Source organism: Magallana gigas, chromosome 6 (assembly GCF_963853765.1).
Source record: "Magallana gigas chromosome 6, xbMagGiga1.1, whole genome shotgun sequence".
Classification (NCBI taxonomy): domain Eukaryota; kingdom Metazoa; phylum Mollusca; class Bivalvia; order Ostreida; family Ostreidae; genus Magallana; species Magallana gigas.
Genome location: NC_088858.1, coordinates 29,349,271 through 29,376,549, shown reverse-complemented (window position 1 = coordinate 29,376,549; position 27,279 = coordinate 29,349,271). Strand labels below are relative to the sequence as shown.

The 27,279-nt window shown below is 33.7% G+C and overlaps 1 protein-coding gene across 2 annotated transcripts in view; it reads left to right on the top strand.

The window, feature by feature from the left end:
• The window catches only part of LOC105329309 (muscle-specific protein 300 kDa), an 85,710-nt gene that overhangs the window by 3,599 nt on the left and 54,832 nt on the right, over positions 1-27,279 (top strand). For both annotated transcript variants that reach the window (XM_066088856.1, XM_066088857.1), the window contains exons 2-28: positions 6,450-6,511; positions 6,978-7,067; positions 9,284-9,364; positions 9,462-9,554; positions 9,943-10,061; positions 10,198-10,394; positions 11,141-11,232; positions 11,465-11,602; positions 12,172-12,483; positions 12,619-12,991; positions 13,348-13,871; positions 14,618-14,941; positions 15,087-15,236; positions 15,856-16,158; positions 16,978-17,139; positions 17,293-17,513; positions 17,606-17,714; positions 17,933-18,253; positions 22,389-22,565; positions 22,978-23,118; positions 23,480-23,800; positions 23,936-24,262; positions 24,358-24,669; positions 24,903-25,223; positions 25,454-26,095; positions 26,389-26,709; positions 26,890-27,051. In XM_066088856.1, the coding sequence (XP_065944928.1) occupies positions 6,450-6,511; positions 6,978-7,067; positions 9,284-9,364; positions 9,462-9,554; positions 9,943-10,061; positions 10,198-10,394; positions 11,141-11,232; positions 11,465-11,602; positions 12,172-12,483; positions 12,619-12,991; positions 13,348-13,871; positions 14,618-14,941; positions 15,087-15,236; positions 15,856-16,158; positions 16,978-17,139; positions 17,293-17,513; positions 17,606-17,714; positions 17,933-18,253; positions 22,389-22,565; positions 22,978-23,118; positions 23,480-23,800; positions 23,936-24,262; positions 24,358-24,669; positions 24,903-25,223; positions 25,454-26,095; positions 26,389-26,709; positions 26,890-27,051 (6,395 nt within the window). The remainder of the gene's footprint in view (positions 1-6,449; positions 6,512-6,977; positions 7,068-9,283; positions 9,365-9,461; positions 9,555-9,942; positions 10,062-10,197; positions 10,395-11,140; positions 11,233-11,464; positions 11,603-12,171; positions 12,484-12,618; positions 12,992-13,347; positions 13,872-14,617; positions 14,942-15,086; positions 15,237-15,855; positions 16,159-16,977; positions 17,140-17,292; positions 17,514-17,605; positions 17,715-17,932; positions 18,254-22,388; positions 22,566-22,977; positions 23,119-23,479; positions 23,801-23,935; positions 24,263-24,357; positions 24,670-24,902; positions 25,224-25,453; positions 26,096-26,388; positions 26,710-26,889; positions 27,052-27,279) is intronic.

Below are 27,279 nucleotides of genomic sequence, written 5' to 3'. Positions count from 1 at the left end.
ATTGCGATTGCTGTCTAAAAATAGTTAAAGTGGGATTGATGCACTGATAAAATAATAGGAATATGAAGTCATTCGATGTTTTTAGATTTTCGGTTTGATTTTTGACTTCTTCTTCAGAACTTTTGGGCCAATTTTAACTAAACTTTGTACAGAGCATCCTTGGATGAAGGGCTTTCGAGTTTGTTCACTGAAGGGCCAGGTCCATTTCAAAAGGGGGATAATTAGGAAAAAAAGAATAAACGAAGTGAAACTACTTAATGGAGTTAATATTTGTTGGTTTATACCAATTAAAAACATAATGTGTAAATCTGAATATATTTTATTGCTACAATTAACAAATAAATGTTGGCTCTTAGGATCAACAACTGACAAACTAAAGACATGATAGATATGCAAAACACAAATAGTACATATGGTAGTATATAAGCAAATGCTTATGAGCAAACTATAATCCCCTTACATCTTGGGAATAAGAAATAAAGAATGATAGAATATTTACATAGGAATATATAGAGCAAAATCTTTGAATATCTTCTTCTTAAAAACCATTTGGCCCCAAAAAACTCAGGTTATTGTGTGGAAGCATCCTCAGGTAGCTAGGTTTGTCAAATTTGTTCAAATCATAATCCGCTGGGGCTAGGATGGGGCCACAATTGGGGTCAAATTTTTACACATGAATTATATAGGAAATCTGTAAAAATATTCTTCTCCAAAATAATCGGCCAATAAAGTTGTATCTTTTGAAAAGCAACCTTATATAGTGTACTTTCAAGTTTGTCAATATCATGATTGTCGGAGGTAGGTAATTGGGTCCACATTGGAGGGAAGAGGCAAAATTTTACATTAGAATATATCTAGAGAAAAATCTGTAAAAATTCTTCTTCTCAAAACCAATCAACTAGAAAAGCTGTAACTAGTGAAAGCAACCTCAGATAGTCTAGAGTTAAAGGTGTCAAAATCACGATCTTTGTGGGTAGGGTGGAGCCACAAGGGGGTTTGGGGGTGTCAAAGTTTTACATAGGTATTTATACGGAAAAATATTTTTAAAATCTTACCTTTGGGGGTCCAATTTTACATTGGAAAAAGTTTTAAATTATTTTCAAAAACTCCAATGTTATGATATATGTTATTACTTATGTGCCAGCATCTTGACATATCGTCGATTCATAATTGGTTACCGTAGTCTGTGGCCGCTGGAAAATTTTTGGGCCACACAAGGGGTTCAAAGTTTGTTGTAATTTATATGTTTAAGATCTTCTTGATAGAAATATTATTAGGTACATAAATGAAATTTACTATCAATATTATTTGAGTATTTTCTTCTTGAGATAACAAAATAAATTGAAAATCGGAATCTGTGGCACCGATTGTAAAACAATCCTAGTACGATGTACCAGTATGTACATTTTGTTTTGGCAGGTATGTGTTTTATTTTTGAATTTTCATGCTTCAAAACCAATCTGCATCAGGATGTTAAACAAGAAATAACTTTGCATGGCCTAAGGATTAGGTAAACAAAATTTTCATTCCAGCAGTCACGTTACAAACATTCAAGATACAATTTAATGCTCACCATTCTTGGGTTTGTAATGTTCATGAATTTGAAAGATACTGACGGGGAATACTAATTGTTATTTATCTGTAAGATCAATGCAACAAAAGTTAGTGGTTGTCTTCATATATTTGCATAGCTGGTATAAACAACCTGTTGGCTGAATTGATTATAAATGATAAAAAAAGAGTTTAAGCCTTGGCATATAAATGATATAATCATTATTTCAACTTGTAGTTGAAGCAAATGAATTAATGTAAAATCACACAATATAGATACACTAATTTGTATCTTCTACATGTTTCTTCATGTTTCCTCTACAACATAATGAAAGAAAATTCCAGCTTGAGGAGATTTTTCACTTTCGTTTATTTATTGATAAGTTGGCAAGCATCCAAGTTGTTCACCTGAATTGGGTTTCCTTATTGATTTCAGAACATCTAAATCAGTTCATTCTGGTCATATATCCTGTCACCAAGGTGAATTTCATCTCACGTTAGTTAAAAATCTCGATGCCCAGCAATCAAAACGATGAGCAGAAAAAAAACCCCCACCAAAACAATATATGTCTAATCACGGTTACTGTAAGGTCATTTTAAGTATAGCCCCGAATTATCAGTTGTTAATGCTGGGTACTTCAAGTAAATGTAATCAATAAAATGTTTACGCTCTTCATACCTAGAGATCGACTTATTTATTCCATGGCATGACAAATATTCATCAAGGTGGCTCTAAGTTGGTTCAATTTTATGTTTGTTTGACAACACGAAAAATAAGGGCATTTGTATTTACATGCTGTACAAGTAGTGTTTTGATTTTTTCCAGTCCAAGCACAATTATATGGTATAGAAACTTGTACATAATATTTGATAAAACTCCGTGCTAGGTTAATCCAATTAAAATTACCTACCTGTGGAGTGAGAGGATTTTCGTTGACGTTTAATGCAATGTTTAATCTGACATCAGGGTAAAGAATAGTAAAGTTTTGTGACTTCTGAAAGCCACCACGGAGTGTTGGCTGGGTTGGTTACATCAGAAGGAATAAACTGTGGTGATCAGGAACCCTCTGCATAGAATCGAGTTAAAATGGAGAACCCTCAACTATAAAATGCCATGTATTTTTCTGAATGTCAGGTATTCGATTCCGGGTGAATTGCATGGAGATAAGTGACAATTACTTTGCAGGTCCTCATTTCCTGGCCAGTAATGACATCAGATAATTAGTTGGCCAGTATATGGCCAGAATGCAATAACGACTTGGGTGAAAGACGTACGCCATAAAATGAAGACACCAAGTAAATAGACAAAATTGGATCTTAAGAAAATTTGTTGCAATGAGAGGAATAAGATGAAAACCACAGGAACATATCCATGTAGCTCTATTTAGATGTAGACAGGCAATGGTGGAAATCATTTGCAAAAAGGGACGCTATTTCAAATTATCGGATTTAGATGAATATGAAAACTATCATGGTATGGTTTGTGATTACAAAGTCTGTTTTAAATCTGAAATGGATAATTTTAAATTGCATATAAAAGGCTTTGATGTATCATTTTTTGAATTTAAATTATATATGATACCTTCATTCTAAAGAATTCCTAAAAAATACTGATAGATATATCCTAGCTATTCAAAAAATTGGAAGTAAATAGAATGCTAAAAACAACTTAAAGTTGTTTTTTTTTAATGAAATTGTAACAGTGCATGATCAATTGTTTTATAATCGGTATACATGTGATGTAAATCTCAGGGTCCACTAACATATGCCTTTGATCTCAACAAGTATTTTGGTACTGCACATACCGTAGTCTGCTTAAGCTTCTGTGTCCATCTATCTAAGGCAAGAAATCTAAGATTTTTTCATTCAAACATCATCTCTTTTTCAGCAGGAAAAATTGACTGGAACAAATTAAAATATCTTATAGCAATTTTTAATGCAAAAATCTTGCATCTTATTTCTGAAGTCACTAAGAACACCCTGCACAAGTTATCATCCAGGTCCTTTTATATTGCTTTCAATACAAAATCCACAGAGACTTTTCATTTCATTGTATTAATGAAACCAGACATGCTTAAAGGGAAAATCTTGAGATATTTTCCTTCTGGTGAAAAAAATTGCTTGAATCTTTAGGTTTTTATAGATATCGAATAACTAAGCAAAATATATTGCAAGGATATTTTAGGACATCCAACAGTTTTGTTAGTAATGTTTACATGTACGTGTATCGATCAAAGGAATCACATGCAGACGACAGAATTTTTCTTTGGATTTTTAATACTCTTCACTTATTTATAAAATATCTTTGAGTTATATTCCTAATATTTAACACGTTTATTACTACTACAGTTTATATACATGTATTTTATGTAAAAACATGCAGTGAAAATGTGCTGGGGAGGTCCTAGGAACAGCCGCATTGATCTCTTAAAAATAAAAAATTTAGGCAATACACATTGTTTTGACTGGAACTAACACGTGAAATTGACATGGTTTTAAAACTTTTTACGGTTTGAAGTTGTACTTCCATGATCAGTGCGAGAAAATGGTATTTCTGATCTGATAATTTACTGATGACGTTCGTGGTATATTGGAGAATAATGTCCGCGGCATCTCTTTGATCTCGGCAATAACTGTAGTAGAATTTGGTTTAGATCCACGAATGTTATTACTTTTAAGCGCTTTGAATAAATAATTAACGAATGCACATCGATGAGTCTTAAAAAATCTCGATTGAAAAATTTCTTCCTTTTTTGAGTGTGTATTATACCTAGGAACAGTGGTTTTTCAGCAATTCACAGCCAACTTTGGGGGTGCGTATTATACACAGGTGCATGCTCTACACTAGACTTTACTTTAAAATGCAAACATGAGACACTGACATGTCAGTTTAAGGGCTGTGGTACTCAGGTGACTTTCAAGTCCTTTGGACCTCTTAAATTGTTTCTACTGTATTAAATACCTGAGAATAAATTGAATGATGTACTTTCTAAAGATTTACTGGTCATTTCGTTGTCAAATTGTCAATGTACACAAAATGATCTTGAGGTGCTATTTTACATAGCCAGCATCTACATGCAAGATGCCCAGATCTGATGACCACAACTTTAGGATCGTCTTTGTCTTCAATGATTTGTTTGGAGGGTTGTGTTGATCAGAGTTATTGTAAATTTATATGGACAACAGGACTAGTTAGTTTTTTTTCTATGGTTTATCAAACATATAGTTTGATGTTGTTGTGGATCGATCTCTATAACATTTTATGAATAGTTATTTGAAAATTATGTACATACAGCAAATTTTGAATCATTAAAAGTGATGTGTATTAACCTGATGAAGGTGACTTGACTTGAGGTGGGTGGACATACATGCCTATATATTGTTGTTCAAGGAAAACAAGTGGAAAATAAAATAACAAGGTGCTGATTTTTTTGACACTGAGCAAAGCACACTTAGTTTAGATACCAGTTTTTACTATGGGGTCAGCTAGGTTATGTCCGGATTGAATCCTGGATTTGACCATCGGGCATTGCATGAATAGCAATCTAACTCAAGCTGAAAGGAAAATAGCATTTGTCTTTGTTGATATTGGAATATATGAACGAAGGTTTATTAGATCCGTATGAGGGCAGCCAACTATGAATGGCGGGAATGATAATACATGCCACAGGTAGATGTATTGATTTTGGAGACCTTTAACAGCCTACAACAAGCTGTGTGTAGATCATGTTGTTCTGGTCCGCTCGAGGATAAAGACAGCACAAGTACTGAGCAGCAACTCTCCTCAAACCCAGCCCCACGGGAACTTATAGGAGGTCGGGGGAACTCCTATCTGTGTACTGAGGGGCTTGGGATAGCATTTATTTGGGACTTATGTTTTTCGGTTTGGATATTTATGGAAAAATTGATCAGAGGTATTGAATATTGATGAAGAAGCATATACTGGCACAGTGACTGTGAAAAAAGAATAATAACAATGGAGAAACAAAGCATGAATTTGACGTATCAAACTCAAGTGTTTGCACAGCGAGTGCTCTCACTCAAAGGTAATGTTGTCCTCAGGTTATAGCTTTAGGTTTACATAAAAAAGTCCGATACCAGTAAATGGTTTTTCTATAATTTTCTAACCAATTATTGCATATGACGTTTTTGTTAAAAATATATGTAAGAATGCAGAGCTGAAGTTTCTCAAACAGTAGTAGATTCCTGCAATTTTCTCAAAACTACTAATGCCATAATCATGCATTTCAAGCAACATTTGAGGGGCATGCAGCTTCAAATACAATAAACAAAACACAATACTGGTACATTTCTGGAGTATCCAGGTATGTAATGGTGTTTACATTGTGGACGTATATAATTCTGTATTGGGTTTGGGTCAGGCCTGCATATATCGTGTGTGGATAGTGTCTTTATTGGAACCTCTCCAGATAGCTGAAAATAGTGGAGAACTTTAAAGTGAATGAAGGTCTCTGTCCATATTAACATTCCAATGTGTTTGCTTATAGTTTAGGGCAATTTAAAGATTGATTCTTATCATGTTCCATCTTGCCTGCAAAGTTAATTCGTTTAAATGGAAGCCAAACAAAAAACATTCAATAATTCAATTCATTTTTAAAAAAGTCTTTCTTGTATGTACTCAACTCTTATTGGAATCAGAGATAATGTGTTTCCTGAAACTGATTAAGATTCTGTTATTATAGAGTACACTGTTGTAGTTTTTTTTTTTCTGGGGGGGGGGGGGGGATGTCTGTCATTCATTATCCCCCAACATTGGCTTGCCAGTTCTGTAGGCATAATAATTGGGTACCATAATTATCACACATTGATTTCAGCCAGCTCTTATTCTGTGTTTCTTTTCAACCATAAAATTGATTCATTAATAAATTATTTCACAGATGAGCAAGAAAGAGTTCAGAAGAAAACATTTACCAACTGGATGAATACCTACCTGAAGCAGGTAACTGTGAAGGCTGTTGTAGTGGTTGTATTAGCTAGTTGAAAGGTGACAGACCAACATATAAAACTGTCATATTTACTGCTCAGGTCAATCATAACAAACACCTTACCTATCATATTGTGTGTCAGTGTCTTGTTATCTTGTTAATATGAATGTATATTTGAGAGAGAGAGAGAGAGAGATAGAGAGAGAAAGATAGAGAGTGGGGAGGAGAGAGAGCATATAACATCATACATCTTAAATATGATAATATTCACAAGTTTATATTATTATTTCATATATAATTTCATATTTTCCATTTTAAGAGAATGCGAGAATCCCTTCAATTTTTCTGATAACGTGTTAATTGTTCTGATAATTCAAAACTGCTCTGTACTATATAAATTTCATTTACAAATTTTCTGCATTCAAAAGGAACGGTGGAGAAGAGTTTAAAAGCTCATTGTATCTGATTTTTTTCTAATAGAAAAACATGAAAGTGGAGAATTTGTTTGAAGACATTAAAGATGGAGTATACCTTCTGTCCCTTCTAGAGGCATTGTCCGGAGAAAAGTTGGTATGTATCTTTGCGTCCAATAGACCCTTAGACAATGAAATAAAAATTGTAGGTCCAACAACAAATTACTTATGTCATCATGCATATACACAAAAGGGAATATGCCACTTAGCTTGCATGAGTTCTGAATGTGCCAATTTTAAGTTGTGCTGAACAATGATATATTGTTCAGTTCCATGTTAAATCAAATCTCCCATCTTGTCTATTTGCTACCTTATCGGGTATTTCATGTTTGTAAGAATATTTTACCAATAGGCAAAGGAGAGGTAGTTTGAAGTACATGTAGGAGTGATCTTTTATTTAAACAAATGAGCATTCTGTCTATGTAATACCTTGATTATTGAGAAATTCTGTGATTTATTGATTGTCCCATTTTCTTCAAGTCTACTTCTTTAAATCCCAGTGTACATATTAAACCTACCCTCAAATGTTCATTCTGTCCAGACATGTCTTATATTTAAATTGCTGCCAAAAATCTAACACTTAAAATGGTAGGAAACTACGATCAACAATTACGAACAACTGTTAAAGATATTTCTTCTCTTGGAAAACCTGGAGATAGAAACTTGAAACTGAAAGCACATTTAGTTTTACAAAGATTAAATGTCTAGAGATCATACTTTACGTGTATAAAATAATTTCTCACTGCCTCTTTTAGACTTAAAAGAGTACGGTATTCACATTTTATAATAATTCTGAAAATCGAGGATTAGGAGCATACTATTTTTCATCTGTCTGTCCTTTTGTCAATCTGTTTAACATTTGAAAGTGTGACATTTGATATTTGAACTATACCGGTAGTTGAAAACTGCTTAAACATCTTGAAAGTTTAACTAGTCTATTCAGTCTCTAATGCCCTTTGAACTGTTTAAGATCAAAGACATTGGTATGGTCTTGTTGTCTTTATATAAGGAATAAGGAATCATATTTTGAGTATTATGAGGTGATAATTTTGGTAGGGGCGTGATCAAATCCAATAAAGCCCGAAGGGCTTTATGATAGATTTGATCACGCCCCGACCGAAATTATCACCTCATAATATTCAAAGAATGATTCCTTATTACTTATATTTATATAATTTTAAGCCATCGTACTATTAAATATTTAATTATAAATAAGCAAACCCGGCTGGCGCCTCAATTTGGCGTCATTTGTATTATGGGTTATATAGTAAAAAATCGATACGTAGTGTTATCACAGGGAAAGACACTGGAAAATGTAAATATATGAATATACATATATTAATATACAGTTTGTATATTTAACTAATCAATTGGGGTTCACCAATATGAATTTGTCCAGTCTGCCAGACTCATCTATATCTTTTTACTTAATCTACAAAATGCCTGCCCCAGAGTAACTGCCTGTGTGAACTATAATTGAATTTTAACTGTTTTAAAAGTTAAGATTTGACAAACGTTGAATAATTAAAATGAGCCAATTCATTTCTTGAATGGTTTTGAAGGATAGAACAACCTCTAGTGGGGAAATGGGATAGAACTTACCAGAACGGGTAACTAAGAACAAGGGTTGATGGTTAATACTAAATGAAATGGAATAATTTAAAGGATAAATGAAATGGAATAATTTAAAGAGATTTTAGTTTTGATGGAAAAACCTTTCCAGAACAGGGTAATCCAGAATGCAGGTTGACTAATTAACGGAACGGTGAAAAGCTAAGTGTAGGGCGAGTTAACCATCAGGTAGATACTTTGGATCTGACAAGTTTGCTTTAAAATATGCAAATAGATTCATACACTAGCTATTTTGTCTTTTGGTTTTTTTTGTATACATTTTTAAACCAATGCAGATTGTTAGTAAAGCTTAGACATGATCAATGAACAGATTGTTTTAAGCATAAAACGAGGAAGTTGAATAAAGGGGTGAACTCCCTTCCACCTGTTTTAATAAACATCTTTTATCTGAAATTCTTATTTGGGACAGTGATAAAAATTATAATGTAATTTGATTTAAAGAACAAATTTAAGGGGCTCACATGGGATATAACTTTAAACTCTGCCTTGTTTAAATATTGCCCAGTATGAAGAAAACATGATGGTATTCTGGCTATATAGCCAAAGGACCATAGCTCTCTCTGCTCTGAGGAACAGAAAGTGAACACTTGACTATAGTAGGAATTAGACAGAAAGGGCAAAGCTGTTGTTGTCTCCCTTACACTTGCAGAAATTTTCAATTTTTGAAATTTATTTTTGCAGCAAATGGAACGAGGAAAATTAAAACGTGTCCACCATGTGAGCAATATATCAACTGCTTTAAAATTTCTGGAAATGAAAAAGGTGATTATATATATATGTAAACAATCTTAGATTATGGACAGGATTATTTAAGATTCTTCTTTTGCAAGCATATGGTTTCATTATTTATATTTTGTAGATAAAACTAGTGAACATCAATGTCTCGGACATTGCTGATGGAAAGCCATCTATTGTCCTTGGCTTGATTTGGACCATTATCTTATACTTCCAAGTAAGTACCAGGGTATTGAAGATTATTTGTGTTTTCTCTCTCCTACATCAAATATTTTATAAAAATAATGTAATTTACTAGGTTATCAATGGTTATGATTCAATTGGTGAACATCATTACCATAGGTTTAACGTTCATGGTTTTCACCTTTTCTATCACAATCTTAAGGAGACACGGTGACGTAAAAACGAGTGAATTGGATAAAATAGAATTTTTAGGTGGCTTTTTAAAATTTTGTTAAGTTTTTGAAAATATAAATATGCCATATATTGGGATCTGTTTTTGTAGCAATCAGATATCAACTTCCTGTTAAATTTCAGCTTTGCTAATTTTGTATATTCACATCAGAGCGAGGTTATTACTACTGGATATTGATTTTGTTTTGTAGATTGAGGACACTTTTGCACAACAAGAACATGATCCAGACAAACCTTTGTCTGCTTTAGAAAAATTCCGCATGAACGCCAAGAAAGCCCTGCTAGCATGGACAGGAAATGCAATTACAAAGTATACAAAAACTCCATCATTGATAATTGAAATGCTTAAAATGATCATTTAGTGATTAGCAAAGCTATTTTATTGGATGAATCTTTTGATGATCATTTGGTCATTGATGCATTTGGTTTTTACTTTTGATTATCAGGAAATATGGAATAAAGATATCAGACTTTGGTAAAAGTTGGCGTGATGGCTTAGCTTTTAATGCCATTGTTCACACTATCCGGCCTGATTTGATTGACTTTGAGAATGTTAGAAACCAGTCAGCTAGAGCCAATCTGGAACAAGCCTTTTCCACTGCTGAAGATCACTTAGGCATTGCTCGACTTCTAGACCCTGAAGGTAGGCATCATATTTTCTACAACTTAACTTAAATCTGATCTCTTCTTCAGGCTTGGTCTGATTTTAATTGTCTTTCCTCTTTTCCAAACATAAGGTGTTTAAGATAGGAGCAATGAGAAGAGTTAAAATGATGTTGTGATATCATAAGTTTGTGGTTGCTCCGGGTTGACGAAGGCAAGTTTGTCAGCAGGAGTGATCCCATAATGCCATGGCCTAGAAAGCTTTAACATTGATAAACTCTATCCAGGTTTACTAACTTTACTTTTTGGTGAACATTCAAGGGTTTACCGTTATCCCAAAGGGAATAAGAGTAAATGTCTCAATAATTTACTAACAGCTTGTCTAATTCATACAAAATCACTTCAACCATAAAATCCTTTGTATGTGGTTCATATAAGAATCAAGCACTGAAAAAAACGGTGTTATTATAATGTAATATATTATGTTATTTTTCTTCTGCGAAGATCACAATATGTACATAGCCTACATGAACCACCAAGAAAGTATTTATTTCTTCATTTCTCTTTGATTTACTTGTTCAGTGATTAGACCATGTTGACTTAAAAAAGTGAAAAAAGTATCTCAAAATAAAATGCTACCAACATAATGGAAAAGTTAAAAACATTTCAAATCCTCTGCACATACAACTAAAATCATCAGAATGCTGAATGTTGAAAATCTGCATGAAGTAATTATACAATGTATAGACATGACTAATAAGTGTTCTCTTGGGTGTTTCTCTGCAGATGTTGATGTGGAAAAACCTGATGAGAAATCCATCATGACCTATGTAGCTCAGTTCCTGAAGGCCTATCCAGAGGCTGGAGAGGACCCCGCTGTAAGTAGATTTTATGTCTTCCAATCACAAAAAGGATAATTTAGTCATGTTTTTCCTACTTTTATTAGTTTACATAAGAACACCGTAAGAAAGCGTTTGTTTTTCAGTGAAAAATTAGAAAACTGTGACTTTAAGAGTTACTGTAGAATGTACATGTACTATACATTCTGTGTTAATAAATTTAATGATACACTGGAATAAGTGGATTGTTTTGACTTTTGATGGTGTTTAGCTTGGACGACGGAGTAAGGACCCAGCCACCCAGGAGATGAACGAATACACCGACCTGATGACCTGGCTGAGTGCCGAGGCAGAGGAGGTGCTGCAGATAGTGGACCAGCCCGTCACTGACCGCCAGCAAGAGTACATGGTACAGTACAAACTGAATATTGAATATCATCAAACTTGGCATACTTCTTTGGTTTTGTAAAAATTCAGTCCAACTATTCACATGTATATACAGTACCCTACAAAATTATATTTACATACTAAGATAGAATTGTAAAAATTACCATTATAAATATTGTGAAATTTTTTGTAGATATATGCATTACAATGCAACAGAAAAAACCCTAAAACAATAAAAATAATTTTTCTTCCTAATTTCAATCCAAATGCACATGATTATGCTGATGTTGATGTTTAGAATCCCACTCATAAATCAAGAACTTAACTCATTCAGTGCAAAACATTCAAAGAGCATAAATCAGCTTGCACAACTAGTCTATGCCAAATTAAGTCTATTAGATATCAAAGATATCAAAGTGAGATAATTTAAACACTTATCTTTTATTTTACATGAATATTTCCCAAGTATCTCTGATGATGCTAACATTGTTTTGAATAATAAATTTTCATATCTATAAAATCTCATGCATTAACCGGTATTAACATTTTTTTTTATACTTTGATTCATTTTGATTGATATTTAATTTACAGGACTATCTGGCCTTTAAAGCTGAACTTGACAGAAGAGAAGCTGTGTATAAAAAATTAGAAGAGAAATGTTTGGCTAAGAAGGCATTAAAAATCACTGAACCCATGTGGACAGAACTTAACACAAAATGGCGCAGCGCAGCTCGGCGTACGAGAATGTGGTTGTGGAAGTTGGATGCTAGTCTTCCTGGAAAACTTGGAAAGTTTGGAGATTGGTTAAATCAAGGAGAGGAAGTTTTGGAACAACAGCCGGAAGATGTTCAGGACAGAAATGATCTTGCACAGAAGCTTGCCAAGCTGCTGCAGGAATCTGCCGTATGTGACCATCGGAATAATTAATTAATTTTTCAAAAAAAACTTCAATTAATGTATCGGATCCATATTAGGACATTTTATGAGATAAGGCTACTTTATTATCAAGGAATAATTTTGAGTTTGCCTTTTTTACAGGAATATTTCAAAGATGCAGAATCATGGAAAACATTCTTTTATGAAGTCAAGAGAGCTGGTAAATATGAAGGAGAATTCCTGATTCAACCTCAAATGGACAGTCTTGCCAATCGTTTGACAGCTTTATTGAAAGAATATCCTCGGCGGGAAAAACGTTTAGCGTTTGAAGAATATCAACAGAAGGTGCAAGCATTGCGAGAGTCGGCTGAGTCTAAATTACAGGTTTGGACAGAAAAACTTGGACAGCAAGAAGACGTGGAGCTAATGTTGGAAGACTACAATGACTTTGTTAATACTAAGCAATTGTTCCACACCTATAACTCTCTCTCCACAGACTTGTCTAAGAAAGCAGATGTGTGGAAGAAATCAGCTGGTCAGTAAATATTTAGTAAAATTTTTTTACTCATAAGCTGTCTTGAAAAACAAGACATGCCTTTACTACATGTTATTGACTGAAAATGTCATTTAAAATTAAGATTTGCCTTAATCTTGTGAATTGGATATCATATATTCTTGGTATCCTTCTGTACCTCCCTATATATTTTCAACCCTTTTTAGTGCCGATGCAAAAGTTAATTGCCTTTCCTTAGAAAAAGGATTTTTTTCATGCATGCATGGTCTAATAGTGGAAAAAACTTTCTTTTAATATTCAAAAACATGTATACGCATGAATAGAACAAAATATTTCAAACTTTTTTCTTATTGCCTCTTATGAAATTTTTGTTATAGGAAAAGAACGAGAACAGGAAGTGAAGAAATTTATTGAAGAAGAAAATACCCAATGGAAAAAAGTTTCAGAAGACATCAAAAATGTGCTTCCAAACTTGGAGAAAGGATTGGAAAATTGGAAATTATACAACAATGGAATTGAAACATTGACTCATTTTATTAATGAAGGAGAATCTGTCATGTCAAGATCAGTAGAGGAAAAACAGCAACATTTCAGTGAAACTCCAGAAAATGAAGAAAAATTAAGACAGGTCAATGATTCAGGAAACTTTCTTATGGAGGTCTGTAGTGAACAGATAGCTGACGAAATCCGCCAGACATTGGCTTCACTCAACGCAGAGTTCAAAACTGTTACAGAAAGTTTCGAGGAATTTAAACGAGTAGAAATAATTGGGAAAGGTAAACAAGAATATGCTGAAGGAGTTAATCGAATATCGGAGTGGTTAAAAAATGCAGAAGAATTAATGATGCAACCGGTGCCATGTATTCATGCCAACCTGAAGGACCATCTACAGGATCTAACTGTAAGTATTACCAGTTGTTCAGACTTACCTACTGAAAAACGTATTATATTTGGCGTGTAAGATATTTGGCGGAAATTAGTTTTTGAACAAGTTGGGGTTGATTTGAACTAGCGTATTCCAAAATATGACTATTCTTATGCATGACATTTAGCTATATACTTGATTTAGCGTAAGCCTCATCCCGCCAAAAGCGCTAAATAGAATACACAGCTAAATGTAGTATGTTTACAGTAATTGAAACAATACATGTGTCACATAGAAGTTTAACGGAGGAGTTGATGAGTATACTAGTAAGCAGCTCACGTTTTCCTTATAATTTACTATTAAAGCCTTGTCTGTGACTATGAATCCAAAGAAGAAGTCTAGTGACATCTTGTACAAGTGAAGCATTACGTGAAAACAAAAGAAAAATAACAGATAATCAATATAATCATCAACGATAAATACTGTGGTTTCATTAATACTCAAGAGTATCAATTTCGTGGATATAGTGAAAATCACAGTTTCAAGGATACGTAAATTCATGGCCAATGACCATATCAATACAATATGTTTATAGAAATTAACATCAAAAATTATATCAATATTGATAATCATTTCAATCAATGATCTTTTATAATTGATGCTTGTGAGTTCGTAAGTTGTAGAAGACTAATTATTAAAGGACTGATCTTGACTGCGCTGGTTTATATGACTTTCATTTTTTCAAATTTTTGTAATTTTGCTATCCTCTACATTTCTAACAGATGTGCAGTAGTCAAATTCCAGAGATGGAAAACGACTTCAAATCAACCACAAAAACCGCTCAGTCCCTAGTTAAGGACAGCAGTCCAGATGTTGTCAGTGAAATGTTGCAGACTCTGAATGTTCAAAAAGAGGTCATCGTGCGTTTACGAAAAGAAATTCCAGAACGAATCAAATACCTCAAAGCTATGCTTCCTAATGTAGAATCTCTAGAAACGGGCATCTCTGATCTCGGTATCTGGTTAGACAAAGGAGATACTGTTCTCAGTGCCAACAAAATGGAAGGTTCTCAGTCTCGGGCCGAAGAGAGACTAGAAAAACATAAAGTATGTATACTTATTGATATACCGAGTACTTTTGTTCTATGTTAAAGATTATGTTAACAAAATAGTTTATAGAAGTTTATAATTAGATATTAATCCATTGAATATGAAGAGAGTATAAAGCTCATTTTCAAACACTTTCTTTTAGGCATTTTTTCAAGAAACAACATACCAAAAGTCAATTGTTGAGAGTAAAAACAAAGTTCATCAAAAAGTTACCAGTACAAAACCAAAACTGAAAAATGTAGATTTTAGTCCTGTGGATGATCCCATGTCAGCAGTCAATCAAAGATTTCAGGTATGTTCAGTGTGTGTTACTTTTTCACATCTCAACAACTTTTTTTTTACTTTCTGTAGAAGTATACTGAATCTTTAAAGAGAACATTTTGTGGAGGTACATTTGAATCTCAAGTTCTTAAGATATAAAACTGTGATGAATCGGCTCTTTTATGTATAGGGAGTAATGTATCAGGTTATCTAAAGAACTAGACGCGGTATTATTCATTCCTTGCCCCTCTAATCAAAGTTCTAGGGAGAGCTTTAAAAATAAGGCTTAAGATAGTTGAAATCAAATTGAAAATAAGTATGTGAAAGGTTTTCACCCCAGTGACGTCATAATTTTTCAAAGACATCATGAAAATTGTCTTGATGTGAAAAATTAATGTCTCAGAGCAAAATGGCTCACAGATATCCTATATTTTCTTAGAGGGGGAATCAATTGTTAGCTTGCTCACAGTGTCTCTAGTTAACAATATATTTATTCATCTAAAATTAAAGTGCTGGGCACCTCCATTGTAGAATATTCAGACTGAAACCCATTTCTTAATGTATGTTGATCACAGAAATTATATGATGATGTGCTTTGCAGCAGCCATTTTCTTATTTTATGTACGTCAACAAACTGCTTTTTATTGTAGGAGAGTATTGTTTGTGCCAAGGACTGGGAGAAAAGGCTGGAGAATCTCTGTAGGTTATGGAAGATTCATCAACAGAAAGAGAATGGTGTAGAGAACTGGTTACAGCAGGCTACAGCCATACTACAGGAGAAGACAGATGATCCTGAAGCATCAATCAAACGACATAAGGCCTTTTTTGGAAAACAAAACAATAAGATTTTGGAAGACTTTTTGAGGGCTGGTCAAGACATTTTAGATGTACTAGAAAAACCAGATCAGGCTGAACTTCAGAAAAGCATGGATGACATTAAAACCAGATGGAAGGTACACTATTTATACCACTGCTCCGAAGGAGTGGCTGTTATGCTGTTTTATCATTGTGTTTCTGTGTGTGTGTTAGTCTGTTACAAATTTTCGTCAACATTTCTCAGCAACTATTAAGCGTAGATGCTTCAAATTTTTACACACTCTTTGTTTAGGTACCGGTATTCCATATGTTGCGATTCATATTTTTTACTAATCAGATATCAACTTCCTGTATTGTTTATTTTAAGCTTTGACTTTCCAACAAATGTTCGTCACAGATTTTTCAGCAACTATTACTCAGAGATATTTGAAATTTTAATACACTTTTTGTGTATGCCATATGGTGGGATTCATTTTTTTTAACAAATCAGATGTCAACTTCCTGTTAAATGACAACTTTGTTTATTTTTAGCCTAAATTTTTTAACAAATTAAATAAGATTTCTCAGCATCCATCAATCACAGATGCATAAAATTTCAACACACTCTTTTGTTAAGGCGTGCCATATGGTTAGATTTATTTTTAAACAAATTTGATGTCAACTTCCTGTTAAATATTGACTTTGCATATTTTGTATTAACATCAGGGCGGGGGTATCACTAGTGAGCACTGGCTCTCAGATATCTTGTTTATTACTGAAAGACCAACAAAAGGAAAGAAAAGGATGTACAATATTTTGAAATTTACATAATTTGCAAGGTCAATAATTTAAAACAAATCAATAATTTATCAACAAAAGAGTGTACTATGACATTATTACAAGCCAGTATTAGATATGATACTTCACTTTTTGGAAGACCAGTAATAGCATATTTCTTTTATATTTTCTTTCACCAGGCAATACATGTGGAAGCTCCACTGTGTCTTCTCAAGTTGGAGTTCCTTTTGCCAGAAGAAAAGTTTGTCTCAAGCGTAGAGGAAGCAGAGAAGACATTACAACAAGAAAAGCAACAGCTTCAGCGAAAACAAAATGTGAAAGAAACTTTAAAAAAGCATAAAGTATGTCTGAAAACTTATTATTTTATGGGTAGCTAAGCAACACTTTTTTCTTATGTACTCTACGGCTTTAAAGGAATTATCATGTAGAAAATGAAACAGTAATCATACGCCGATTCAATTAGTTCATTTCATGATTTTGTGTTTTTTTAACAGCAATTATTCAATGAAGGTCCATTTCGACCAACCTGCATCAAGTGTCTTGAGACAATGCAAAAGCTTGCAGAAAATGTTAACCAACTAGAGCCAAAGGATCACAGTCTGGAAGACCGTTATGAGGATCACCGGGCTCGTTGGGAGAAACTATTGTCCAGCATGGACAACATTTGTTTGGATCTGAAGCAGCTTCCAGAGCGATGGAAAGACTACAATCAAAAGTAGATATTGGCTCTCAACAGATAATATCCTAACTCAATTCAAACATCAATTGTTACATTATGAATTTTAATCTGAAACCATATCTTTTCAGACTTGATGAATTTGCTGCAAATGTTGCCACTATCCAAGATTTAATGACAGAGCTTCAAAAGGAAGATTTAACCAGTGAAGAGTACAAAGATCTACAGTCTAAATATCAAGTAAGCATATAGTTTATAAGCAGAAAACATTAACCAATAACAGAGTCATTGTTAGATTAATTGTACTAACAAACCATGTCAAATAGCTGTAAAATTATAAAAACGGCACAAGCAAATGTTACTAGACTAGATCTTGACTAAAAATTTTGGGTGAGCAGGTTTTCTTATTAACATGAGTTGATACGTTGTTTAGTGTAAAATGTCTACTGTTTATACAGAAAGCTCTACGTAACATGGCAAAACTGACAGATGATGGAAAGTGGTTGCAAGAAAATCTAAATGAACTTATCGAAGACAGTCCTGAATCAGACACAAAGAAGGAACAGAAGCGCTTGACTGACCTGTTGTCCAAGTTCTCTGAGCTGCAGCCAAATCTGAACAAAGTGGCAGACAAATCAACTGTGTTTTCTAAAGCTTACGATTTCAGAGATACCTTGGAAAAGCGCAATAACTGGCTGGATGAGACACAGAGACTAGTGAATGATGAGCCCAGTATTGATGGTCTGGAGGATGCTCGAGCATACCTACAGGAACATGAGGTAAGCATCCATCATATTATAAAGCCCCATCTGATGTGGATAACAGTAGTAATGGCATTGTGGTGAAGCGGAGAAATGCTTGGAGAAGAGGTTCATGTTATAAGTGTATTACAAAGTAATACTTTTTTAGCTCTCCTGAGCCAAAGGCTCAAGTGAGTTTTTTTGACCAAAATTTGTCTGTCGTCGTTTTTGTTGTAAACTTTCTCATTTTCATCTTCTTCTCCAGAAACACTGGGCCACTTTGAACCAAACTTGGCACAAAGCTTTTTCGGCAGAAAGGCTTTCAAGTTTGTTTAAATAAAGGGCCCATTCTGTTCAAAGGGAGATAATTAGGTGAGAGTGAAAATAGGATTGGGTGTTTTAAAAACTAACCACAGAGCCAATTTCAAACAAACTTGGTACATGGTATCTTTTGGGGGAGGGTTTTCCAGTTGGGCTAGTCCCTCTTCAAAGAAAATGTGAAAATAAGGTTGGTTGTTTTAAAAATCTTCTTCACCAGAACCACTGGGCCAGAACCACTATGCCAATGTCAACCAAACTTCACACAAAGCATATTTTGGGAAAAGGCTTTCAAGTTTCTTCAGATGAACGGCCAGTTCTCTTTTAAAGGAGAGATAATTAGGCCCATGGTCCACATTGCTCACCTGAGCAACAATAGCCAGAATAGAATCCGATTTATAGAGTCATGTACAATATATTTGGACAATGAAGAAAAATTGATTCGGTAATAAAAAAAATTCAAAATTTTCTCCAGATATTCTTTTGTTAAACATTGAGATACTTTTGAAACTGGAAGATTTATTAGTCATATTACATATTGAGCATTGTAGGACTCAACAACTGTTCATGTAGATATAAACCTACTTTAAACAGTCTAATCAATTGATAATCAACAAATGGCAAGATGCATGCATATAATTAATGCCATATATTATAACATTTGAGTTTTTGAGAATAATCAAACTTATTTCCCATGTTAAAATTCATCCCCCCTTCCTGTCCCAAACTGGCCTCATCCTAACTCAGTATAATAGGTAGAAAACAACACTTAACTCTTCTGAAGAATCAAAATACTATTATTTGTGAAGTGAAATGAAGTCGGGAAGTCAGGATCAAAATCTTCAGATGCATATTGAAACAATAAACTAGCTGCACAGTTCGCTTTCTTTGATTACGAGTGCAAGCACCCTGTAATTAATGAAAGGGAACCATTTTATTATTCCTCTATATTTGGGTAATTTTATACATTATAATGTTGCAAGTTATATTTTCTCAAGTTGAATAGGTTTGTGCACAAAAAGAATAATTAAATTGAATTAAACAAGAATGAATAAGCTGGAATTGTTACTGATAACTTGTAATCAGCTGAAACAAATAGATTCACACTGTGCATTAGATTCCATTGTATTAGACTGGATAGCCTGTTTTTAATTCCAAATGCTGCTGCTTGCTGATTAGTTACTCAGGTGGGCGATGTGGCCCGTGGGCCCCTTGTTATTAATATGCTGTAAAAGATGGTATAATAACATATAACTGTAATTTTTTTTGGTTTAGATTTTATTTCAATTGTTGAATACTAAAATAATTTTAAACTTTTTTTTTTTTTAAAGATTTAATGAACACTTAAGTCACTGCAAAATTAATTTATAAGGGTTAGTTTGACCTGCATTTACATTGACTAGTGTGTTGCTGATGCTTTGTAATGTTTTTCTTACACAGGGCTATGTTAGTATTTCACAGGATTCTTTGGTGACAAATTGCAATCTAGCTATTGTTTCTCTATTCTGTGTTTATACCTTCCCTTTATTCAGGAGTGTGTCTTTAATTTTCAAACCACCTTTAATCTGTCTTTATAAATGGTTATTCAGAAAATGGGAAAAAGCCTCCTGTTGCATGACATGTTGTAATCCATGTGGAAAGCAAGACGTGTAAACATCAAATGGCAATTTTGTTAAATTTTCTTACAAATGATTCTCCTCAAGTCAAAAAACATTGCCTATATGCAAGCTGTGTTCAGCTTTTAAAAAATGGAATCAAAATCCTAGCCTGTTAATTATTGAGCACCTGTTTTTAATATGCCTTAAAGTTATTACTGCATTTAAAAAATGTTGAAGTCTTAAAATAAGGATTTTAGAATTGAAAATATAGCTCCAAATAGCCTAAGGAATTAATAATATTACATTTTAACATTAGACCCCTCCTTATTCTTTGTTGTGTGTGATGCTTCTTTGCTTCTTTTTCTTTTATTTGTATACAACACAATAGATCAAAATTTGAATGTTTAAAGTCCTGTTACATGACATGCTACAGTTTTTAGCAAATTGTAGAATTGCATGCATTATTTTTTTTATGTCTTGGGATAGTCCAGTTAGTCTCTAGTATCTTTATAAGGACTGAAATAATGTACATTGTCTAGTTTCTGTTCAGACAAATGCTTGACAGTTATAAAACTTTAAACACAAGTTAATAACAAAAGGTGGATAAGTTGTAATATTAAAGGCCTAATGATTTACTTAGGGATGATCTTTCTGTTTGTGTATTTAAGGTCAGACGACACGTTCCTCGAGAATCTTTTTTGTATCTCCTCGTAATAAAGAGTTCCAATAAAAAAATATTAATTTTATAATTACTTTAAAAATGATCAAAATTAACTTGAATTTGATTATATGTGTACATGGTCGAGTGGTTAGAACCGTGGCCGCTCACTGCCAGAAGCGTATAGGTTCTAGAGGTCGTGGGTTCAAAGCCCCGCCCCGCCGGAGATATAGTTCTAATTTAGTGAATTTTTCTGTTGTAGATGTATTTATTTTTATATCAGCAATTCAAGTGTATTTTCAAGAAGATTATATAGGAAATTGCATACTCTAGTACTTTGCAGAAATGCCTGGTAAGGTACCCTAATTTTTTGCAAGAAAGCTTGTCAAAGTAGTAGTAAACCATTAACAAATTCCTGGAAAAAGTTATCTAAAATTGAGGAACGTGTCGTCTGACCTTAAATCAACATATATCCTAGATTTAGCAAGAGGATTATCATGTATTAGTACTTCTCCTTCACATACTTGTTGAGAGCATGCATTATGATGATTCAGAAATGTCTTTATTTGATAATGTCCAATTTTTTTGTACAAATTTTAAGATTCCTCGTTTCATACACATATTTCTATAAAATATCATTTGTTTTTTTGTGCTTCATATGAAAGTACTTATTCCCCCACAATTCTTTTGCTTACCCTGGTTTCCCCCCCCTTGGCTGAAAAATCAAGTGCTTCATATGTAAAAAAAAAAAAAGGATATTGTCTTGTTAATCGGTGTATGGTGTGAACACTTCTATTGGATTAATTATACTGTGTGATTTCTGTATGTAAGACACACTTTCTCTTTTGCCACAAAGCATATAACTTTTTCTAGCATATCGGTTGCCTGAGGTTTTCTCCTCATCCTGTAGAATATTTATGGAAATTGGGCTATATGATATGATATTACATTTATTACAATTGAATGCGGTGTTTCTCTTATCCTCAAAGACTTGTTTAAAAATGTGTAAACCAAAATTATGAAATGTCTTGAGATTTCTTTTTTCTTTCCACATCCTTAAGGTGGTATGGGACATATATCAATATTAATGTGGATTAAAGTACAATGTAATTAAAATACTTTCACAGGTTTAGTATTTTCAAATTTTACAATATTTAGCTAAAAAATAATTTATTTTAAAATTTTTTGGAAAAATAAAAATTTAAAAATCCCCAGCAGGATTCAAACTTGTGACTACTGATTTGTAGTGATCCCTATAACCCACTGTGCCACTCTTTTAGATGCAAATTTTGGGAAAGAAAGTATTTATAAAAATCACACTTGTTTTTTTGTTTATTTTGATAAAACATGGAGGTGTCTCATACCACCTTAAAGAAGTTTTAAGTTTAATTTCAAACTTTTCATATTTTGATTGATAAATGATCAGGACAAACAAACATTTTTAAATTCTGCTTTTCAAATGCATTAGATTTTTCCTAAATTATGCTGTTAAAGACAGGCTTCATATTTGTGATTTTGTGTTGTCACCTTGTATTGATAAGAACAGTGTTTGCAAGTTTGTATAGATTTTGAAAAACCTTGCTTGTTTTTATAATTGCAGAATATCATGATGAAGCTTGAGTCCGAGAAGCACAATGTTCAGGCAGACTTAGAAGCAGGCAAACAGCTGCAGCGGGAAAAGAATGCACCAACTTTTGTTGCCCAGCAAGTCTCTGAGCTAGATAAAAAATGGAAAGAGACCAACGAAAAAGCCAAGGCTAAGCACCAAGCACTAAAGGTAAAGCGAAACATACTAGATTCATAGAGCCTTTTGTTTGGTAACTGTAATTGTGGTCAATAGTTTTGATATTTATTTTTCTGCACATTTATCAAGTATAATATCAAAATAAGCAATTATTTTTATATCTCTTAATCTTAATGATAATAATGTTAAAGTAGATGCAATCTCATTGCACTATGAGCAAATCTTCTGTCCAATTTTTAATATTTTAATAATTTTTAAGCCCCACTGAGCTTTGGCGGTTTTTGTGCTGGACAAATATAAATGGCTTTGAGCAAATTTACGATATTTTGTCTACCATCCTGTTGCAAACGGAAGACCCTAATAATAAGATACAGCATGGAAACAATAAGGTTTTTCTTTGAATGGAAGGCCTTGATTATATAGAAAATACGCTATTTTATTGTAGCAAAAAGTCCAAGAATGGGAGCAATATGAAACTGAAAAGCAGAAATTGCTACAGTATTTAAAAGAGGCAGAGAAAGAGTTAGAGAAACCAACTGCTACCACAGGACAGGACCTGGCTGAAAAAGACTTAAATTCCAAAAAGGTTAGTGCAAGATAATGTGCTTAAAACACATCAAATGACAGTTCATTAGCTGGTACAATTCATTGAATTGGTTAGACCAGTTGAATTATTGTTGTTAAGAACTATGAAGAAGAATGTTTTTAGGGGTATAGCAGTTGTGTATATAATGTAATGAACTAATGGTTTATTGAACATGCCTTTGATTGTTCTTTTTTTAATTACATTTTAGAATTCTATGATTTTAAACTTTTAATGTAACAATAAATATTTCATACATTAATTATCTATACATGTAGCCTTAAATATTTTAAGAATTCATTTACCGGTAGGTATTTAGATAGATGTTTACATGTTTAACTCTCAATTCAATATTCTCAAATAGGAAATGCAGAAGACATTAACAAAGTTGAAAAGCAGCTTATCAGATATGCAAAAGCTAAATGAAGCTCTCTGCAGTGGTGCTAGCCGTGAGAGGAGAGGACCGCTAAAAGGCGAGATGACAGATATTGACAAAAGACTTGATAGTGTTTCTGCCAGACTCAGTGCAAAACTTGGCGATTTAGAATCTACCATTGCTAAGTGGACAGAATACTACAAGCGTCTAAATCATTTCTGTGATTGGTTAAATGAAAAAGAAGCAAAACTGAATGAGGTTTATGAAAACAAATCTGATTCTCCAGAACAGCAACTACAAAAAGCAAAGGTATTGTTTTGATAATGCATTATTCACACTACAACTTTTTATTGTTCTGAAATCATTTTTAAATACTCCAGCTTTCTTTTTATAGCAATTTTTCAACACATTTCTTCACATTTGTTTTTATTGCTACAATTACAGGCAATTGCTGGTGAAGTAGCAGAAAACCATATAACCCTGGAGAATTTGGAAAAAGATGCCAGGGGAATGTCTCAAAACTTCAGGTCTCGTGAAACTTCTGCCCTTAAAACTAAGTTATCAAGTGTCAGAAGACAGTGGGAGAGTTTGTGCTCCCGGGCCAAGGATCGCAGCTCTGCTTTAACGGGGAGTGTAGCCCACTGGCAGATGTACCAGAACCTTAACCAGCAGCTGATGCCTTGGATAGAAAAGGCCGAAAAATACTGTGCAACCGAACTCCCAAAATGTTCCTCTGTTGAAGAGGCACAAGACATACATGAGTTGCATCAGGCAAGCAATCGACTATTACATGATTTAATATTAGATGCCTGTATCAAAAACATCCATATCTTAATTTATATATAATCTACTGTCTTCTGTTTTAGGCTTTTGTTCATGAGTGTGAAGAACAATTTCCAGTATTTGAAAAGTTAAACACAGAGGCTGGTTACTTGATGGAACAACCAAACATGCAACAAGATATCGAAGCTCTACAGAAACGCTGGAATAATATCATAAGTAGTTCAGAAGACAGAAGTCACAAGGCAGACAAAATGTATGGTGCATGGTCAGCTTTTGATCAAGAAATCAGCAATTTTGATGAAATTCTCAAAAAATTTCAGAACAAGCTCTCTGAGGAGCCAAATGTTTCATCAACTGATGTTCAAGTTTTAGAACATGAGTTAGCACTTTCCAAGGTATAATCATTAAATATTTGAAATTCATGTTTCCTGATTTGTTTACCTTAAATGTCTTTATTACCCCAGATCATGTAAAAGCATTCTTATAGCCGAGGGTTGGAAGTTGAGGAATCTATAAGTTGACATGATTATATGTACAGAATATATTGTGATATGGGGTATTTTTGCAAATAACATCATTCTTATCCCCACTCATTCTTTTTAATAATTGGACTTCTTTTTAATTTCAGAATTTGCAAGAGGAAATCAAAAGTCAGCAGCCTCATCTGAATGCACTTCAGAGACAATTTGAACAGGTCAAACAGCATGCATCACCTGAAGGAACTCAAGCTTTGATGTCAAAGCTGGATGCTGTCAAAACAGCATATGCTGATGTAGCAGAGAGTGCAGCAGAGAGACAAGCCGTTCTTCTTAATGCTGTTAAACACAGGCAACAGTTTTATGGGCAATTTCAGGACTTTGAAAAATGGTTGAAGAAATCTCAACGTAAGCTAGACAGTGGCAATGAAATATATGCAGACGAAGTTCCGGAAATGCAGTTAAAATTGAAGGCAAGAAGGAGAAGAAAATTTGTCTCTTTTTATATTTTTTTTTTCATAAAATTCACTGGAATTTTTCAAAATTCAGTAATTATAATAATTATATGATATAGATATAACGAGTTGCAGTATATGGATGGCTATATATAAAAAACAACAACCTTATTGAAACATCTTTAGTAAATGCTTAATTGATTGTCTCATAATATTACTTCATTATTTTGTTCTTGAATGACATACAGGCTTTAAAAGAGGACTGTGAGGCACAGGAACCAAAGTTTAGTCAGTTGACTCAAGAATTTAAAGATCTGATTCAAAATTGTCCAGAAGATGAAGCTGCTATTTTACGTGAACGCTATGATCACATGATGGAAAACTACACCAAATTAGATGACTTAATCAAAAACAGAGAAGAGATATGTGAAAATTGGTCAAAATATGCAGCAGATCACAAAGACACTCAGGCCAAACTTAAAATGCTGCAAGCCAAATTGGCTTCTCCTGAAATTCAGCAGGATGAAGTAGACAAGATAAATAAAGAAGTTGCAGCCATTCGAAAATCCATGTCACCCTGGAACAAGCAGGCCAACAAACTGGATGATCAGATGGGATCAGCCCACTTAGTCCTAAAAGACAGAGCTACACAGAGAACACTGCACTTCAACTCGGAGTTACATAATCTGGAGGCCATGTGTGACAACGTTTGTGCCAATGTTCAGACCAAGCAGGGACACTTATCAGAGTTGTCTCAGTTGTGGGAGGAGTTTGGCAATAGAAAGGATAGTCTGCGGGCAGAGCTACAAGAACTGGCCGAGAGGGTGGGTGGAGCAGCCGTCAATGCCTCCAGCCTGTCCGGTTTGAAGGAGCTGGTCAGAGAGACTGAGGTCAGTGAAGATTTTTATTCATGCTTTGTACATTAACTGCTTAATACATGTCATTACACAATTAAGAACCCTACATGCTATATTTTATCATACCCAGATAGGCAATCTTTTGTTATGTCATGTTTAAAATGCAGCTATGATTGATGACATAAGGTTGTTGCTTTACAACAATCTTAAGTTTAACTCCAGATCAAATATACATCACTGACATATGGATAAAACATGCTTATTATTTCAATGAAACTTTGAAAGCATACAAGTTTAGATGTGTGATTTTCATACGTTATTTTCAGGATGCCAGAGATGATCTGTATAGTCACAGTCAAGAATATGAACAGCTTCGAGAACTTGGTCGCCAGATCATGAATTCTGATCATCAACGGGGATCCTCTGTACAAGGCCATTTGTCAGAGATAAGCAAGGCATGGGAGCATCTCACAAACTTACTCGGACAGAAACACCAGCAGTACAGTGGCACTGCCAACCTTTGGCAACAGTATGTGGATGCTAAACAGAACGTTGGTCGAGTCATGGAAAGTGTGACACCTCTAGTCAAGCAAGATATCACCTGTAAATCTCAACCAGAGGTTAAAAAGGCTCTCGATCAACACAAGGCAAGTTGTTACTATTTACAATCATATTAGTCTAATTAGAAAGGAATAACTATAAAGAATTTGAAGTGTATAAGTTGTAGAATAAAAATCCAGTTTTCATGTTATTGAAGAAATATGACAACAATAAAAATCAGTTGAAAATAATGAAAGTATTATCATTCTTTTCATGTGTTGTAACAGAATGCAGAGTTTGAGTTACATGCTAACCAGACACAGCTTGATCAGATGAACAATCGAGGTCTGCAGCTGTTGGAGGATCTGAAGAATGTGCCGAACTTTGATGTGACTGTTTTAGAACAGGATCTTGATTCTGTCAATCACAAATGGGAGTCTTCTAGTGAGGTAAACCGCCACATGCACTTAAAATGTTGATTGATTTTTTTTGCCAAAATCCCTGTTTATCAAACCAATTTTGTCATATATAATTATCTTAATAAAATTAACTTGATTGTTTTTTCTTAATCCAATTTTGGGAATTCATAACATTTATTTTGTTGAATCCTTGTTGAGATGAGAGGACAGATAAACCTTTCATTTCTGTAACTATAAATTTAAGATTGAAAGTACATA